The 20,270-nt window shown below is 40.2% G+C and overlaps 2 protein-coding genes across 2 annotated transcripts; both read right to left on the bottom strand.

Moving 5' to 3' along the window:
• Positions 1-7,732: 7,732 nt before the first annotated feature.
• On the bottom strand, positions 7,733-8,789 carry LOC132190793 (blue copper protein-like). Its single transcript, XM_059605834.1, has 2 exons — positions 8,627-8,789; positions 7,733-8,052 (listed from the first exon to the last, which is right to left on the bottom strand). The coding sequence occupies exons 1-2, from the start codon at positions 8,787-8,789 to the stop codon at positions 7,733-7,735; spliced, it is 483 nt and encodes a 160-aa protein (XP_059461817.1).
• An 8,695-nt stretch (positions 8,790-17,484) lies between these two features.
• LOC132190422 (acetylserotonin O-methyltransferase-like) lies at positions 17,485-18,726 on the bottom strand. Its single transcript, XM_059605411.1, has 2 exons — positions 17,962-18,726; positions 17,485-17,860 (listed from the first exon to the last, which is right to left on the bottom strand). The coding sequence occupies exons 1-2, from the start codon at positions 18,724-18,726 to the stop codon at positions 17,564-17,566; spliced, it is 1,062 nt and encodes a 353-aa protein (XP_059461394.1). The 3' UTR covers positions 17,485-17,563.
• Positions 18,727-20,270: the final 1,544 nt, after the last annotated feature.

Here is a 20,270-nt window from a genome sequence, read left to right as displayed (position 1 = left end):
ATTTACTAAGAAGAATGTATATGGTGTAACAGAGACACCATAATCTTGCCTTGTTTGATCTAATCTGACGAATAATATTAAATGTTGAAAACGTATATATAATGAATGGATTATATTAAACAAGCACACCAGATCTAAGTAGAGACAGCCACATGGGATAAGCTTTTGGTAAAACGAATCCAACCGTTAATATTTAAAATTTAATTATTTTTCCAAATCCAACGGTTGCAAATTAGAGAGCCCAAATTTAACCTAAATCTATCAGATCTCTCCATTCTCTCGACTCTCCACCATCCTCCTCGCCTCCTTTCTCTGTTGCCGCTCCTACCACTCTCCCAGTGCCCCCAACAGCAACCACCACCACCACCGCAGCAACCACACACCTCGACGCCTGGCTGAAGCTAAACGGCTCGTGCTCGGTTTCCAAAAACTTGCAGCTGCCAACCCCGCTGTCCACGCCGCTCTCGGATGTCGTTTCACTCTCGCAGTACGCCGCGGATCGGAGGCGAAGGAGGTGATAAGATTTGTGAGTTTTTCTTTTCTTTTTGGGTTATTTTTTCTCCGTTTCTTCTTGGGTGGTGGGTGGTTTGGGGTTTTGCCGTTTGATGTGTTTGTTTGGTTGCCCATAAAATATTGGGCAGATTTCTTAAAGTTAGGCTAATTTTATGGTTGGGACCAATTTTGGGTGGGTCGAGATTCCTTTGTAAATGTGAGATTCCTTGCCGTTTGATGTGTTTGTTTGGTTGCCCATAAAATATTGGGCGAATTTCTTAAAGTTAGGCTAATTTTATGGTTGGGACCAATTTTGTTTGGTTGCCCAGAAAATATTGGGCGGATTTCTTAAAGTTACGCTTAAATTACAAAAAAAAAAAAAAAAGTCGAGCTCGAGCAAGTAGACGAGCACGAGCTCGAGCTCGAACAGGGTTCCAACCCTGTCGAGCCGAGCTCGACCAGCAAAGTAAGGCTCGACTCGAGCTCGAGCTCGAGCCTAGCCCAAAAATAAACGAGCCGAGCCTAGACAGCCCAAGCTCGGCTCGTTTACACCCCTAGCTTAACCTGCTGGATATCGCATCTCATGAAACAGATGTTACTAGATCGAATCACCTTCTCCTTTTGTTGAGAACGTGTGCCTTGACCCATCAAGTTTTGTGTGGGCCCCAAGGTTTTGTCCTTCTCTAAGAAGGAAAGGTTTGCTTTTCCTTATTCTACATGGAATCCTAGTCCTAGTTGTAATAGGAGAAAAAAGCACCGACTTTGCCTTCTATATAAAGGCTCGTGTTGGCCGTAGGTAGGTAGAGCAAAATCAAAGTAAAATTTCTTTGTGTTTTAGTGTGCCAACAATAGAGAAAAAGAGAGAGCAAGAAAGAGTGTTTTTCCCTTTTTTAGTTATTATTCTCCCTTGGGTGAAGTGAGAATTGGGTGTATTTGGGGCTATGGGTTTGAGTGGTTTTTCTCGCCCGGTTACTCTCTTGTACTTATCTTTTGATAGTGAATTTTCTCTAGGTCGTCTCCGCCAGTTGATATAGGCTTATTAAGCCGAACCACTTAAATCTTTGTGTCGTATGTGATTGCTTATCTTTGTTATTCCGCATTCTTCTTATTTTTCGCATCTCACGGGTCTTGGGAAATAGGATTAATTTCCTAACAACTGGTATAAGAGCTTTTGGTTCGAGTGAGAGCGATGGCCGATGAAGAAGGAAAGCTGGGAATCAAGAAGTTCCATGGCAAATATTTTGGGTATTGGAAGGTACAGATTGAAGATATTCTTTATGGGAAGGATCTTCATCAACCTCTCTTGGAAGAACAACCTGACGACATGGATGATAGCGAGTGGGCTCTATTTGATCGTAAAGCCCTAGCAGTTATCAGGTTATCACTGTCAAAATCAGTTGCACATAACTTTGTAAAGGAGAAGACCACAGTAGGTTTAATGGCGGCTTTGTCAAGCATGTATAAGAAGCCGTCGGCTAACAACAAGGTGATCTGATGAAGAAATTGTTCAACCTAAAGATGGCAGAAGGGGCTTCAATGGCACATCATCTCAATGAGTTCAACACCATCACAAATCAATTATCCTTGGTGGAAATTAAATTTGATGATGACGTTCGCACGTTGATCGTCTTGGCATCTTTGCCAAATAGCTGGGAAGCAGTGAGGATGGCTGTGAGCAACTTTGTAGGAAAGAGTAAATTGAGCTATGATGACATCAGGGATTTGATTCTCAGTGAAAAGGTTCGAAGAAGAGATGCGGGTGAAGCCTCTTGTTCTGATGCTGCTTTAAACCTTGAGACTCGGGGTAGAGGACAAGACAGAAACTATGTGAAGGGTAGATCTAAGTCCAGGAAGGGTAGGAGCAAATCCACGTTTGGACGACAACCTGAGTGTTGGAACTGTGGCATAGACAGTCCTCTTGATTCTTGGGTCTTAGACTCAGGGGCTTCTTTTCACACCACACCGATCCGTGAAGTTCTCAAAAATTATGTGGCTGGAGATTTTGGGAAGGTGTACATGGCTGACGGAACGGCCCTGGATGTTGTGGGTATAGGCAATGTTCGCATTAGAGTCCATAGTGACTCGGTACGGAAGCTGCAAAATGTCAGGCATATCCCAGAGCTGAAAAAGAACCTGATTTTAGTAGGACAGCTTGATGATGAAGGGCATTCCATTCATTTCCATGGTGGAAAGTGGAAGGTCAGCAAGGGAGCCAGGATTTTGGCTCATGGTCATAAGATGGGTACTCTCAATATGACTACGAACTGCAAGGATACAATTGTTGTTGCAGATACGAGTGCTGACTCAAAATTATGGCACCTAAGGCTTGGGCACATGAGCGAGAAAGGGATGAAGGCACTTCTGTCAAATGGGAAACTATCGGAGTTGAAGTCAGTTGAGTTTGATTTGTGTGAAGGTTGCATCCTAGGAAAGCAGAAGAAGGTGAGTTTCACGAAAGTTGGCAGAACACCGAAGCTGGGAAAGCTGGAGTTGGTACACACGGATTTGTGGGGTCCCGCACCAGTGGCATCTCTTGGAGGTTCGCGATATTACATCACATTTATTGATGACTTAAGCAGGAAGGTATGGGTTTACTTCTTAAAGCGTAAATCTGATGTATTTGAAGTTTTTAAGAAGTGGAAGGTCATGGTAGAGACAGAAACTGGTCTGAAAGTGTAGTGTTTAAGATCAGACAATGAGGGAGAATACAAAGACGGGGGTTTCAAACAGTTTTGTGTAGTGAATGGGATTAGAATGGAAAAGACTGTCCCGGGGACACCACAGTAGAATGGTGTGGTTGAGCGCATGAATAGGACCCTCAATGAGCGTGCAAGAAGTATGAGGTCGCATGCTGGACTACCGAAAACTTTTTGGGCGGATGCAGTAAGCACTGCTGCTTACTTGATAAACAGAGGACCATCAGTTCCTTTGGGCCATAGACTACCTAAAGAAGTCTGGAGTGGAAATGAGGTAAATCTTTCTCACTTGAAAGTTTTTGGTTGTGTTTCGTATGTCTATATTGAATTTGATGCGCGTAGCATGCTAGACGCCAAGTCTAGAAAATGTTATTTCATTGGCTATGGGGATGAGGCATTCAGGTATAGGTTTTGGGATCAAAACCGGAAGATCATTAGAAGTAGAAATGTTACTTTTAATGAGATGGCTGTGTATAAGAATAATTCAAGTGCAGAACCAGTAAGTACAGAGTCAGAGGCTGAGAAGCCTGAATTTATCAACCTAGATGGAATTTCTAAAGGTGTAGCTTAGAGAAGGAATTCAGAAGTTGATAAGGATTCAGAAACTGAAGATGGTCTAGAAGTTGAAGAAACAGTAGATCAAGAAACTTAACAGGGTACACTGATAGTGGCTGTCCGTAGATCTACTAGAACCATTAGATCTCCATAGCGTATTTAACCCTCCCTGTTTCATATTTTGTTGATGGATGGCGGTGAGCTAGAGACGTTTGTTGAAGCCTTGAAGGTTGAAGATTCAATCAAGTGGGAGTTAGCCATGAAGGATGAGATGGACTCATTATTGACTAACCAGACCTGGGAGCTATCTGAGTTGCCAGCAAGTAAAAAGGCTTTGCACAACAAATGGGTGTTTAGAATAAATGGTGAACATGATGGTATTAAACGCTACAAGGCAAGATTGGTAGTCATGGGATTCCAGCAGAAAGAAGGAATTGACTACACAGACATATTCTTTCCGGTGGTGAAGATGACAACCATCAGAATTGTGCTGAGCATTGTGGCGGCGGAGGACTTACATCTAAAGCAGTTAGATCTGAAGACTGTGTTCCTTCATGGTGAGTTGGAGGAAGAAATTTGTGTGCAGCAGCCACATGGATTCGCAGTGCAGGGGAAGGAGAGTTTAGTGTGCAAACTGAGAAAAAGCTTGTATGGTCTGAAACAAGCACCAAGACAATGGTACAAGAAGTTTGACAGTTTCATGTGCAGTACTGGGTTCACGAGATGCAATGCAGATCATTGCTGCTATGTCAAGAGTCTTAAGAACTCTTAAATTATTCTATTTCTGTACGTAGATGATATGCTCATGCAGGGGCCAGTATGGAAGACATCAACAAGTTGAAGAACCAGCTGTCAAAGCAGTTTGCAATGAAGGATTTGGGTGCTGCTAAACAAGTGCTTGGGATGAGAATCATTAGGGACAGGGCCAATAGTACACTGAAGATTTCACAAACAGAGTATGTGAAGAAGATTCTCATCAGATTTCGCATGGATGAAGCTAAGTCAGTGACCACATCCATGAGGAGTCATTTCAGACTAACCAAGGATCAATCACCGAAAATGGATCAAGAGAAAGCATACATGAGCAAGGTACCTTATGCCTTAGTTATCGAAAGTCTGATGTATGCAATGGTCTGTACTAGATCGGATATTGCACATGCAGTGGGAGTTGTGAGCAGGCACATGAGTAATCCAGGGAAGCAGCATTGGGAAGCAGTCAAGTGGATTTTACGATATCTGAGAGGAACTTCAGATATGTCCCTTTGCTTCATAGGTACAGAATTAAAACTGCAGGGCTACGTGGATGCTGATCTAGCGGTTGATGTTGAAAGCAGGAAAAGTACTACAGGGTTTGTATATACTCTAAGAGGTACTGCTGTGTGTTGGACCTCAAGGTTACAGAAAATTGTAGCCCTTTCCACTACAGAGGCGGAGTATGTGGCCGTGACAGAAGCTGGAAAGGAGATGGTTTGGCTACAAGGATTTTTGGATGAGTTGGAAAAGAAGAATGAGAAGGGCGTTCTACACAGTGATAGTTAGAATGCCATTTTTCTTGCTAAGAACCCGGCGTATTATTCAAGAACAAATCATATACAGTTGAGGTATCACTTCATTCGATCTCTTCTTGAAAGTGGACAATTGTTACTTGAGAAGATTCATGGAACTGAGAATCCAGTAGACATGTTGACAAAATATGTGACTATTGAGAAATTGAAGCTGTGCGCAGCTTCAGTTGGTCTTCGAGCTTGAAGATAGGTGAAGGAGACATCCGAAGGAGATTCATTATGTTGCGACTTGGTGAGATTCAAGTCAAGTGGGAGATTGTTGAGAAATTGTGCCTTGACCCATCAAGTTTTGTGTGAGCCCCAAGGTTTTGTCCTTCTCTAAGACGGAAAGGTTTGCTTTTCCTTATACTACATGGAATCCTAGTCCTAGTTGTAAGAGGAGAAAAAAACACCAAATTTGCCTTCTATATAAAGGCTGGTGCTAGTCGTATGTAGGTAGAGCAAAATCAAAGTAAAATTGCTTAGTGTTTTGGTGTGCCAACAATAGAGAGAAAAAGAGAGAGCAAGAAAGAGTGTTTTTCCCCTTTTTTATTTTTATTATTCTCCTTTGGGTAAAGTGATAATTGGGTGTATTTGGGGCTTTAGGTTTGAGTGGTTTTTCTCGCCCTGTTACTCTCTTGTACTCATCTTTTGATAGTGAATTTTCTCTGGGTTGTTTTCACCAGTGGATGTAGGCTTGTTAAGCTGGACCACTTAATTCTTTGTGTCGTGTGTGATTGCTTATCTTTGTTATTCCGCATTCTTCTTATTTTTCTCATCTCACGGGTCTTGGCAAATATGATTAAGGGGAAAATGCAGTTTACCCCCCTGAAGTTTCAGGAGTTTTTCAATTTTAACCCCAAAGTTCAAAAATTGGCAATCTACCCTCCTGAAGTTTCAAAAATTGGCAATTTAAACCTTCCGTTTAATTTTTCCGTTAAATTGGACGGAAAATTTTTTAAAAAAGACTGAGGGTAGTGATGTAATTTCACAGATTTCCGTCCATTTAGACGGAAAAATTAAACGGAGGGTTTAAATTGCCAATTTTTGAAACTTCAGGGGGGTAGATTGCCAATTTTTGAACTTTGGGGTTAAAATTGAAAAACGCCTGAAACTTCATGGGGGTAAACTGCATTTTCCCCTATGATTAATTTCCTAACACCTTTCCCTTTCCTTGTTTAGACATTTAAAAAACTAAATAAAAAATTGACACCTATCCCACTTCTTTTCTAATAATCCCATTCGGTTTTAGCAAACAAGTGCACAAGATATTCCATACAACTTAAAAGTTTGCAGTTTTAATTATATTCTGGAGATAGTACAATTTGTATTCCCATATTAAAAAGCAGAGATCATTATGGCCATAGGATTGTCGTTTTGATCATTGTTTGTTGCTTGTAGTAGAAAATTAGAACTATCTTTGACACGCATGATGGATGTGTCATGAATACTAAATATTTAATAATTGAAAAACCTCTTCATATCAGCTTAACCTTTTGGGATAACTGATAATTTAACATGGTATTAGAGCAAAGGTCCTGTAATCAAATCTTGACTCCGTCAAATCTCCGTCCATTTTAATTAAAAATTTCACAATGATTAAGTGATTAAATTTATATCTACTTACCAACTTAAGTTTTTGGGATAACTGATAATTTATCTCTTCCCAATTTGCTAGCATGTGATTAGAATCTTCATGCAAGTGGCCAAAGTTTATCTTCATGCTGGTGAACAATTAGGTTATTCAAATTTTATTGAAATTTATATTGTACAAGAGCGGAAGGTTGTGGGGTCCACTTGTCTCGAGTAGTGAATCCTATTCTACACCTGAGGTTGAAATAATTTTAGAAGTCACTCTTGTATCCCTCTTGTGTCACTTTATAAATGAGGTGGCTTTAAAATCACCATTTGATTAAATTCAATAATGATCAATCACAAGTCCAACAGTGATTTTAGAAGCCATATCATTTTCAGTGTGACTAAACAAGAAGAACACATGAGTCTAGCATTACTCCCCGAGGTTGCTCAAAGCAGGTGCGCTTTATAGCCTCCTCTGAAATTTGGAAAGCAAAATTATAGTGGATCCTCATCTTTTAAATAAAGCCTAAAAGAACAGACTTGTACGTATTAGCATTATTGTCCTATAAACAATCAAATTATCTTTGTGTTGATAAAATGCCAAAACTTCTATTAAAAGCCATTTCCACCCCCTCTTTATAATGTTAAATTGCCTAAACCCCACCTGTTGTTTGCAAGATAATTTAACAAATATGCTCAAACATAGTATTTGGTACAAATATAGAGCACAAATGGTTTATATTTCAGAACACACATACTACTATAAATCAATAAATTCAGATCCAATACAATGCAAACAATTAATGAATTCAATACACTCCACAAACATGAAAGGAGAATTTTAACTATAGTACTATTGATCTAACTTTAAACCATGACCATGGCAAGGATGTCAAAAACAACCATCATCCACCCATAATATATAGGTTTAACGCATTCCTTGGCTATTGAAACAAGAGAAGGTGCTGGAGACACTGTCTGAGGAAGCACTGTTATGGCAAGTTTGTGGTTTCCATTCTCACAATGTTTGGCAACACCACAAATATACCATTTTCTTCCCGAGGTTGCTAGTGTAATCACATCATTTCCACTAATCAGGGCCTCAATTCCCAATGGTGCCACACATTGTTGGAAGCCAGTTCGATTGACTTTAAGAACATTATGAACTCCCTCTTTATACTTGAAATCTGCACCAAAAAGTTAATTCTTCCATCATCAATCAAACTTAAAATAAATACATTTACAATATATATATATATTTGAAAACTCAATAAGAAACAAAAATGATCCACTAGCAACCCCTTAAAAACAAGATAACCTCAAAGTCGAGTAATGTTATGTATCAAAATCTGAATGAAAATGATTTTCCTTTACAAAAATTGGAGTAATGCTATGGGAGTGGTTCCCTATCCACTTTTTGTAAAGGAAAAAACTTTCTATTCGGATAAGATATAATTAATACTTTAACGCTCATCCTCACGTGTAGTCTCAAACTCCATTTTAATAGGTGAGACCTAATACCTAAAATATTTAATTAAATTGGAGTGAATTGACGGAATCAAAGTTCGAACTCATGACCTATAGCTCTGTTATCATGTTAAATCGCCATTTATTCTAAAACTTTAAGCTGATAGGAACATGTAAATTTAATCAATACTTTAACAAGGTGTTGATTTGAAAACAAACATGGGCAAATAAAACTAAAAAATTATATATAAAAAAAAATATGGTAAGTGCAAAAAGTTTATAGAGTTAATTTACCAAGAGTGTCCTCGACATGAAACTCCTTTCCTTGAGCCCAAGCTTGGTAGTCAAAGTTAATGGTCCAACCCTTGTCATCAGCAACCACAAATTCTGTGGCCAAAATTGAAAGGACAAGAATTGCTACGATTGCAAGGATGAAGAAATATTGGGAAGATGCCATTGATTCTCTTTATTGTGTTGTCGGTCTCAAGAACTAGAAATGGTGGGTATTTATAAGTCAAAGATCTCACATCCCGTTTATGGACGGCAATGCCAAATGGAACAATTAATTTAATTTGTTCGAGTTGTTCAGGAGCTAGGCCTTTTCTTTTACATTTTGGACTGCTTGCCGGCTTTGAACTTTGAGATTATTGCCGCCACTTTGTGTTAAATATTAGTTAAATATAAAATTTTATTTTTTTTTAGACAAGTGGTGATCCTTTAATGTGATATTAGAATAAAACAGAGATCGATCATTAGTTCAAATCTTAACTTGGTGTGTTTTTATATTTTAATTATATATTTTACGTGTTATGAGAGTTTGAACTCACATGTGAATGGATTGAAAAATTATTAATTATATAATTGAATTTACCATTTCTTATCTGTTTAAGCTTTAGAAATAATTGATATTTAACACAACGATGTTAGAGGATATTATAGGATTTGATTTAATATATTTAATTTTAATTGATTGTGATGATTTGATTTTATTGAAATGAATGTAATCATATTTAATTATCATACATATCTATCTCATTTTTCCTATAAATATGAGTATTTTGTAATGTAAAAGTTTCAAGTGATCAATAAGAGCGAAATACCTTAGGGCTTTAATGGTCCGTATAATTTTATGTATTTTTCAATTTTTTTTTTTTTTCATTTAAATTTCTTTATATTGTCTTTTCTTTTATAGCTAGACGAATCGATGTTGCTAAGATTACTGCATGGATGGGAGTGTGTTTCTCAATTTCTTTTGGCTCCGTTTACTTCGACGTAAAATGGTTGCTAGAAAATGATTTTTGCATTTTATGGTATTTACTTCGACGTAAAATAGTGGTCAAGGGAAAATATTTTCTTTTTGACCGAAAATTCTTCTTTAATTTTTGGAAAATGTTTTATGGTTTTGAAAATCGTAAACCATTTTTCGACTTTTAGCATCTCATTCTCAAATTGAAGGATCTTACCAAGACCCACCTAGAACCATGCCAAGACTTGCCAGGGACCCCGCCAGGACTTGCCCGGGACCCGACTGGACTTGAACGGGACCTGCCCGGACTTGCTCAGGACCCGCCCAGTACTTGCCCAAGACCTGCTTGAGACCCAACCGGGACTTGCCTGGAACCCGCCTGGGACTTGATCGTCACCCACCAGGACTTGCTCTGGACCAGACCAGGACCTGTCCAAGACTTGACAAGGACCCGCTCGGGACTTCCCTGGGACCGGACCGGGATCTACTCGGGACTTGCCCGAGACCTCGCCAAGACCCCATAAGAACTTGACTGAGACCTGCTCGAGACTTGACCGAGACCTGACCGAGACCCCTCTAGGCCCACCTGCCTAGGACCCGCCCTGGACTTGAAAGGGACTTGACCAGGACCCGCCCAGGATTTAAGAGGGACCTGAACAGGACCCTCCCCGAACCTTGCCGGGACTTGCACGGGACTCGCTCGAGACTTGACCCAGACCGCCCGAGACCCAACTGGGACTCGCCCAGGACTTGACTGGGACATGCCCGGGACTTGACCGGGATTTACCCGGGACCCCGCAGGCTCCTACCAGGTACCTTCTCAGGACTTGATCGGGACTGCCCGGGACCCCGCTGGAACTTGACCGGGACCAGCCCAGGACTTGAACGAGATCCAGGCAGGTCCCGGCGGAAAATATTTTAAGGGAAGTCATTTTCCCCTGACAGAAAACATTTTACGCAGTTTACCGCGGGCACGGAAAATATATATTTTTTAATTTTTTTTTATATCTATATTTTCCAATAAAATGCAGAGCATGTCCTGGGCCGGTCCCAGGCAGGTCCCGGGTGGGTCCCGGCGGTGGGTACCTTATTGGATAATATATATATATATATATAATTCATTTTCTGTGTGCGCGGTAAACGCCGTAAAATGTTTTCGACAAAAAACATTTTCAGGGAAAATGGCTTCTGTTTATTTCAACGTAAAATGGTTTCCAGAAAATGATTTCCACATTTTACGGTATTTACTTCGACATAAAATAGTGGTCAATGGAAAATATTTTCCTTTTGACCGAAAATTCTTTTTTAATTTTTGCAAAATGATTTACGGTTTTAAAAATCGTAAACCATTTTCCGACTTTAAGAATCTCATTCTCAAATCGACGGACCTTGCCAAGACTTACCCAAAACCTCGCCGGAACTTGCTTGGAACCCACTCAGAACTTGACCGGGACTTGCCCTGGACCCGCTCGGAACCCCGCCAGGACCTGCCCGAGACAGCACCGGACTTGAACTGGACTCGCTAAACCCGCCAGGAATTGCCCAGTACTCGCTTGGGACTTTCCCAAGACCCACTCAAGACTCGACGGGGATTCGCCCGGGACCTGCCCGGGACTTAACCTAGACCTCCCCAAGACCGGATCGGACCTGCCCAGGACCAGGCTGTGACTTGACCGGGACCCGCACGGGACTTGTCCGGGTCCCCTCGGGACGCGCCTGGGACTTGACTAGGACTAGCCCGGGACTTGCTTGGGACTCGCCCGGGACTTGACCGGGACCTACCCAGGCAGCTGCAATTTTCAATCCATGTAGTATGTCACAGGGAGTTCCTAACAGAGCCAGGCAGTGAAGTGGAGCTTAGAAGATGAGCTGGAAAGGAAGAGCAGTTGAAGTCTGTTATGTTGTTAATGTAGTAATTCTGTGAGGAGATTGTGCACGTGTGGATATGGTAGTTAGTTGGAACTAAAACTGTAAACAGAATTGCCTCAACTGATTATGCCTTATCAAGGCTGGTGGAGTGCGAAGGAGGGAAGTCTTTTTTGCATTTTGGTAGAAACTGTAGGAGATTAGCCATCTCGAATTGGCCAATTCCATTCAATAAAGAGTTGATTCTTTTCTTTTCCATTTCCATTCTTTGTTCTAGAGAAGTATTCTGTTACAAGTGGCATCAAGAGCCATTTGTTTTCTTTTCATGAAAAATAGATCTATAGGGCAAGATTCTGATTTGGTGCAGTTCAGGAAGGACTTTAAGCAGTTGCAGGATGATTTTTTAGAGAGGAATGCAAGACAGGATAGATTTGAGAAGAAGCAAGATGATCAGTTTGCTTTCATAAGTGCAAGACAAGATCGTTTTTGTGAAAAAGCAGGATGACTAGTTTGCTTTCTTGAGTGAACAGTTTGCACAAGTGATGAGATGCATTCAGGAATCGCAGAGGGCACCAGAACAGAGAGATAAAAGTTCCTCTTTTGATACTATGGAGGCCAATTTTGGTTCAACCTCAAAAGGAAGGATTCATGCAACAGATGGAGCAAGGTTTCAGGCAGGAGATGGATTTCACACTAAGTCCATTCGGTTGGAGTTTCCTAAATTTGATGGGGAGGATCCATTGAATTCGTGTTGCAAGGCTGAGTAGTTCTTTGATCACTACTCTACACCAGATTGTCAAAGGTTGAAGATTTCTTCTTTTCATATGGAAGGTACAGCCTTAATTTGGTTTCAAGAATTGCATAAATTAAATTCTTTTGCTACTTGGCATGATTTTGCTAGAGCATTACAGACTAGATTTGGTATGGCGTCTTATGATGACCCTATGGAAACATTGTCAAAGTTGAAACAAGAAGGATCTTTGCAGGAATATAAGAAACAATTTGAAGTATTAGCTAATAGAGTAGCTGATTTACCTGAAGCACATAAATTGAGTTGCTTTATGGGGGGGTTAAAAGATGAAATTAGAATGACAGTAAAGATGTTTAAACCTAAGGCTCTAGTTGATGCTTATTCTTTAGCAAAAATCCAGGAGGATTATGTGTGCAATTTTAGAAAAAGCACTAAACCACAGTGGAGTCAACTCCCTTAGCTGCAAGAAGTTTTGGGGGAGAAAGTAAGGGTACTGGGTTTTTTGGGAGGAAAAACTACTCTTTTTGGTCAACAGAAGAGTCTTGAGAATGCTGCGAATGGTAATAACCAGAATAAAGCTACTCTTCCTATTTCTGGTAAAGCAGTGTTACCAGTTCAAAAAAATTCTAATGCTGAGATGATGGATAGAAGGAAGAAAGGATTATGTTACAACTATGATGCTAAGTGGAGCCATGGCCATGTTTGTGCTTCACCAAGATTGTTCTTGATTGAGGAGATCGAAGAGAAGGTGAACAAGTTGAAAGAGGTTGAAGAAGAACTAGATCCAGGTGATTTTTTTTTAGAAGAATTTCCTGAAATCTCTTTGCATGCCATTATTGGAAATCCTACTCCTAAGACTATGAGGATTGTAGGTATGATAAACAATCACAAGATAATAATTTTGATTGATTCTGGAAGTACACATAACTTCTTAGATCAGGAAAGGATTAAGGGAGTGGGAATTCAGCCTGTGAATAATGAATCTATCAAAGTTAAAGTAGCTAATGGTGATGAGCTTGTAAGCCCTGGTAAATGTAATAACACAAAGGTGAGGTTGCAAGGTTATACTTTTGTTGTTGATCTTTATATTTTACCTTTGGCTGGTTGTGATATGGTACTTGGCATTCAATGGTTGAGGACTTTAGGGCCTATATTGTGGGATTTTCTTAATCTCACTATGCAGTTTGTGTATGAGGAAAGAACTTGTTTGCTGGAAGGGCTGGTTGCTAATCTGAATCTGTGTGTAGAAGATGATGAATCTTTTAAACTAAGTAGAGGTGAGAACAAGGGTGTCTTGTTGCAGCTTCTTGGTGATGATAGTACCCAGATGCAAGGAGATGAAGATGGAAGAAGCAAAACAAAGAAGTTGGTCCTATGGCTCAGTTATTGGAAGAATTTGCAGATGTTTTTGCTGATCCTAAGGAGTTGCCTCCTAAAAGATCTCATGATCATGCAATACATTTGCAGGAGGGTGCACAGCCTGTTTCAGTGAGGCCATACAGGTACCCTTTTTACCAAAAGGAGGAGATAGAAAAGATTGTGAAGGAGTTGCTGCAGTCTGGAGTAATTAGATGCAGTCAGAGCCCATTCTCTTCTCCAGTTTTACTTGTAAGGAAGGCAGATGGCAGCTGGAGGATGTGTATGGATTATAGAGCCTTGAATCAAGTAACTATCAAGGACAAGTTTCCTATACCAGTTGTGGATGAGCTGTTAGATGAGTTGTGGGGAGCTCAATGGTTTTCTAAACTTGATTTAAGATCTGGTTATCATCAGATTAGGGTGGTAGAGAGGGATATTCATAAGACTGCCTTCCGCACTCATGAGGGCCATTATGAGTTTTTAGTGATGCCATTCGGCCTTACTAATGCTCCATCTACCTTTCAAAGCCTTATGAATCAGGTTTTTAAACCTTTTCTTAGAAAGTTCATCTTAGTTTTTTTTTATGATATTCTGGTTTTCAGCAAAGATTTGGATACTCATAAGCAGCATTTAAGGATCACTTTGGATTTATTGAGGAAGAATCAGTTATATGCCAAAATGTCTAAGTGTAAGTTTGGTTGTCAGGAGGTGGAGTATCTTGGACATGTGATTTCTGCTTCTGGTGTTAAGGCTGATCATGAAAAGATTCAAGCTATGGTTGAGTGGCCTTTTCCTAAAACTCTTAAGTCTTTGAGAGGGTTTTTGGGACTCACGGGTTACTACAGAAAATTTATTCAAGGGTATGGATCTATTGCAGCCCCATTGACAGCTATGTTAAAGAAAAATGCTTTTTCTTGGGATGAAGCAGCTGTGGGTGCATTTAACAGTCTCAAGGCTGCCATGACAGCAGCTCCAGTCCTAGCTCTTCCTAACTTTTCCCAGCCATTTGTGATTGAGTGCGATGCTAGTGGTATTGGAATTGGAGCAGTGTTAATGCAAGCTGGTAGGCCAATAGCATTCTTGAGTAAAGCCCTCAAAGGGAAAGTTGTTCATATGTCCACTTATGAGAAGGAGTTGTTTGCCCTAGTAACAGCTATTCAAAAATGGAGACCTTATTTGGTTGGGAGGCCATTTATTGTCAAAACAGACCATCAAAGTCTGAAATTCCTATTAGAGCAGAAGGTGGGTACCCCATTTCAGCAGAAATGGATCACTAAGTTGATTGGCTATGACTTTATAGTGGAGTACAAAAAGGGAGTGGATAATAGAGTAGCGGATGCTCTATCAAGAAGGGAGGATTGGGAACCTGAGTTGACCTTGTCTCTTCTATCCATACCTACTGTCAGTTGGGTTAAGGATTTAAGAGCTGAGTATCAAACTGATTTGCAGTTGAAAGCTTTATTGGAGCAATGGGATAAAGGTGACTGGATTCAGAAAAATTTTCCCTTAGAGATAATCTTCTGTTCTATAAAAAGATGTTCTATATTGGGAGTTCTCCAACCATAAGAGCACAAGTGTTACACTTTGTTCATGGTGATCCGATGGCAGATCATTCAGGGTTTGATAAAACTTTACAGAGGGCCAAAAGGGATTTTTATTGGAAAGGGATGACTAAAGACCTTAAGAAGTTTATCAGGGAATGTGAGGTTTGCCAACAATCTAAGTATGAGAATATGTCTCCTGCTGGACTGTTACAACCTCTTCCTATTCCTAGCAGAATTTGGGCTGATGTATCTATGGATTTTGTTGAAGGGTTACCTATTTCTCAAGGGCAATCAGTGATAATGGTGGTGGTGGACCGATTGTCTAAGTATAGCCATCTTATTGCTCTTTCACATCCCTATACAGCAATTAAAATAGCTCAAGTGTTTGTTCAGAATATCATAAGATTACATGGAATGCCTACTTCCATAGTCTCAGATAGAGACCCTGTTTTCACTAGTGCTTTCTGGAGAGAGTTGTTTAAACTTCAAGGCACTACCTTGCAATTTAGCACTAGTTATCACCCTCAAACTGATGGGCAAACTGAGATTGTGAATAAGTGTATTGAGACATATTTGAGGTGTTTTGTGCAGAATCGACCTAAACAGTGGCTGTCTTGGCTGCCATGGGCAGAGTATTGGTATAATACTACATGGCATGCTTCTACCAAAATGACACCCTTTGAAGCTGTTTATGGTTTACCTCCTCCACAATTGCTCACTTATATTCCAGGGACAACAAGATTAGAAGCTGTTGATGAAGTTCTTCGTTCCAGGGAGCAGATTTTGTCTTTGTTAAAGGACAATTTGCAGCAAGCTCAGCAGAGGATGAAAAGGTATGCGGATTTAAGGAGATCTGAAAGAGTTTTTGAGGTGGGGCAGATGGTGTATCTAAGGCTGCAGCCTTATAGACAACAGTCAGTGAGTATTAGAAGGTCTTTGAAGTTATCTCCTCGGTTTTATGGACCCTTCAAAATTATCCGCAAAGTGGGGAAGGTGGCTTATGAGTTGGATTTACCATTGACAGCTCGCATACATCCAGTTTTTCATGTCTCTCAGTTGAAACTCAAGCTTGGTAGCAGGAATTCTATTCTTCCTCAATTACCTCCTGTTGATATGCAGGGGGTTATCTTATTTGATCCTTTGAAAATTCTGGCTCGAAGAAGTAAAAGAAAGGATAATAGAGCAGTCACTAAGGTTTTGGTTCAATGGGTGGGTCAAACTGAAGATGATGCTTCTTGGGAGGAATTGTTTCACATGCAACAGTCGTATCCGCACCTTGTGGGCAAGGTGCTTTAAAGGGAGAGGCTATGTCACAGGGAGTCCTAACAAAGACAGGCAATGAAGTGGAGCTTAGAAGATGAGCTGGAAAGGAAGAGCAGTTGAAGTCTGTTATGTAGTTAATGTAGTAATTCTGTTAGGAGATTGTGCACGTGTGGATATGGTAGTTAGTTGGAACCAAAACTGTAAACAGAATTATAAACAGAATTGCCTCAACTGATTAAGCCTTATAAAGGCTGGTGGAGTGCAAAGGAGGGGGGTAATTTTTCTTTGGTATTTTTGGCAGAAACTGTAGGAGATTAGCCATCTCGAATTGGCCAAGTTCATTCAATAAAGAGTTGATTCTTTTCTTTCCATTTCCATTCTTTGTTCTAGAGAAGTATTTTGTTACAGAAGAAGACAGATTTTTGATTTGAAGAAGCTCTGATTTGGTTTATTTTGATTTGATTTGAGAGATTTTTTATTTTTGATTTGAAGAGAAGAAGATCAAAGAAGGATAAAGTTTATTTTTTGATTTGGGTTTTTGATTTTTTGAAGATTTTTTGGGTTTGGGTTTTTGAAAATGAAGGAAAGAAGAGAGAAAAGAGAGTGAAAATGGAGGAAAGAAGAGAGAGAGAGAGAGAGAGAGAGAGTGAAAATGGAGGAAGGAAGAGATCAGGGAGAGAGCTGGGGGGAGAAGAAACGTACTGTTCCTTCATTAAAAAAATATTTTTAATTGAAAAAAAAAATCCAGAAAAAATTTAAAAAAAGAAAAATTATTTTTTTTTTAATAATTTTAAATTTCCTGACGTGTCAAAATATTTACTGACCTATCAAAATTTGACACGTGAGAAAAATTCAGAAAATTCTGACGTGTTAAATTTAACACTAAGAAATTTTTCATTTCTGACACCCACAACTGTAACGCCCGAAACACGTCAACACTAACCCGTCATGAGGATTTTCTGACGTGTCAGACCACCTGACACGCCAAAAATCGTAAGTCAGCAAAAATTTATTTTTTTGTAGTGTCGGATGCGTTTGAGACAGGAGAGAGAAGAGAGGTTTTTCTTTCTAGAGGAAACCATAATCTTAAATTGCACTCAAAACGAAGCAAGCTACATCAAACAACCTGTCTTGTACAACGTTACAGAAAGAAAATTACAAACTTATATTATATAGGACTAGAAATCCATGCACTATATATATTATGGAAAAGCCTCAATAACAGATTGCACAGCACGAATGGGTTTCACTGTGTATCGACAAAATCCAGCCTTGCCAAGAACAAATCCCCACTCGTTGAAGGTCCTCTCTTTGCCAGTATTAGTTTGGGCCATCACGATCATGTCTAGAGCCAGCCTCACATCAGTTAGCTTGTCCGTTTCTGCTTCTTCAATCACTCCTTCAACAATTATTACCTTCCCTTTATCCTTTGGAATGGCTTCTCTGCATTTCTTAAGGATTTGGATGCATTCCTTATCTCCCCAATCATGGAGAACCCACTGCAATTGATCACAAGCCAAATTAATTAATTCATTACCCAAACATGCCTTCTTCTTTTGGGCTTCCTAATTATCACATAAATGATCATATACTAATTTACCTTTAGGAAAACAGCATCAGCCTTTGGAACACTTAAAAACATGTCACCCCCGACATGTTCAACTCCGATGGACTCTGTCGCAACCGAGACAACATGAGGAAGATCAAAGTTGATGCCTCGAAGCCATGGGAATGCCTTCACCAACGTTTGCAAAGTGGTTCCGTTGCCCCCACCCACATCCACCAAACTGCCAAGCCCATCAAATACTTCTGGGCAATCGTGAATCATGGCAGGCACCGCCAACCTAGCATCACAAGCCATTGCCTCATTGATAAGCTGGCTGTGAGCGGGATTCTCTGCAGCATAGCTCCATAAATCTTCGCCATGAGCCGCATCAAATGGCGAAGTCTCATTGGCTAGAACACGGGCGCTCAGACTGTGCCATGGTGCCAGCATCAATGGGCTACTTTGTAGTAAAATCAAAGCCGCCATGCTACGTTCTCCATGTCTCATTAGACGGCGTGACAGAGCCGTTTGTGCATAACCTAGGGAGCCATGGGCGGTGGTGAGTTCCTCTTTGAATATTCCGCGGTGCATTAGAAACCTCATGATGCGGTAGAGGGGGGACGGAGCGCATGCTAGAGCTGACGACAACTCGGATAATGTCATCGGGCTTCCATGGCTTTCAATGGAATCGGCTATCCCAAGCTCAATAGCACACTTCACTACCGCCATTTCTGTGAACCCAAATGCGTATTTCCAGACAGCCACTTCCGCTTGTTCCTCTTCTTCCTGCCATGTTGCTTCTCTTTGTTTTTCTTCCATCTTTGATCAGTTTGAGAAATCTAGCTATTTTATGTTAGTAGTATGAATTCCACATCAGCAAAAGCCTTGCAAGCTGTCAACCATCTAGCTATGACATCCTGCTACGAAGAACCGTTGACACCAATTAAGGAAACACTATCAACCATGCAAGCTGTCAAGCAATCAGCTCCTATATCCTACAGCTGTGAAGAAACATTGACACCAGCTAAGGAAAGTATGGACAACCAACCAAGGAAACAATATCTGCCTTACATGAAAACTATTAATGTGCAGACAACAATGACACTACAAGTATCAACCCCCACCAACTCTCTCTCTCTCTCTATCGTCTGTTGTGCAATCTAAATATTAATCGCTTAAGGCTGAGGTGATACACTTGAGGTTGAGCAATCTATATATATATATATATATATATATATATATATACACGAGAAAGAGAATTGTTTTCGCAATAAGAAATGAAGCTGTACATCATCATGCACAATAATTCTTTCAAGATTGTACTGCTATAATTTTTGTTTTTTTGTTTTAATTTCCTTTAATTTAATTTCCTTTGTTTTGGGTCCTACGTGGGACTCCATCAGTCCACCAATAAAGACCGGTCAGAAAACAGATGCATCTTTGTCGATCAATATAATTGTTTCAAGATTGTAGAGGAGTTACAGGACCCTCGAAAGTAGAGCTGTGCAACTGTGCAAGCATGTTCACTTGCAATCAGGTAAAACACGTGCCTTCCTCTAAAAACACGCGAATCATCATACACTATTGTCCCTTCTTTTGAGATACAATATTCTTGGGGAGGACCATGGACAGCATTCTTCGCTAGCTGGATCAACCTATCAATGTTTACAATAACCTGGAAAAATCCATGAAGGCAACATACAGAAGCTAATAATGTTTCATGATTACTTTGCTGTCTCAAATGACATAGTTCCTCGATGAAAGAGCCACTTGCAGCAGGATATTCTGAACTATTGGCATCTGAAATGCCCAAAAATCCATTTTTAACAATCTCAAGTCCAACCTTAGGAACAAACTCGGACAGCCATGGCATGAGTTCCCTACTTCCATGCAGGTTGACACTAACCCCCTCTGGGATCACCCTTTCAAGCACTCTGCAAAGGATATGCATGACAGCTGAATATACCCACAACAAGGGAGTTACAGAAGTATCTTGGAAACAAAGTCACTCCCAATTCCTTTTTGCCAGTCAAAGAGTTTAGACATATGCGGATCATTCTTCAATGCTATCCACTTCATAGCTAAATCAACCATTGGACTGACATAATTCCAAGACCAGATCTCTGTATCATCACGAGCATGCTCCTGTGAAAAGAGAGCTGGAAGTCTTCTAGCCAAAGCTTCCAAAACAAGGTATGCCTCTGTACAGATGGAACTGAATTCACTAATAATACTATTCTGTATAGGTTTTTCAACTGTAGGTGGATTCAGCCACAAGCACAACGCAGGGAAAATATCTGAAAAACATGATACACAATATCCATACTGAATGCAGATCTTCCAAAAACGTAATTGTTCAACAA

The sequence above is a fragment of the Corylus avellana genome, chromosome ca8, assembly GCF_901000735.1.
Source record: "Corylus avellana chromosome ca8, CavTom2PMs-1.0".
NCBI classification, from domain to species: domain Eukaryota; kingdom Viridiplantae; phylum Streptophyta; class Magnoliopsida; order Fagales; family Betulaceae; genus Corylus; species Corylus avellana.
Note: the sequence above shows the minus strand (reverse complement) of the source record. Positions and strands in the feature narration are given on the sequence as shown.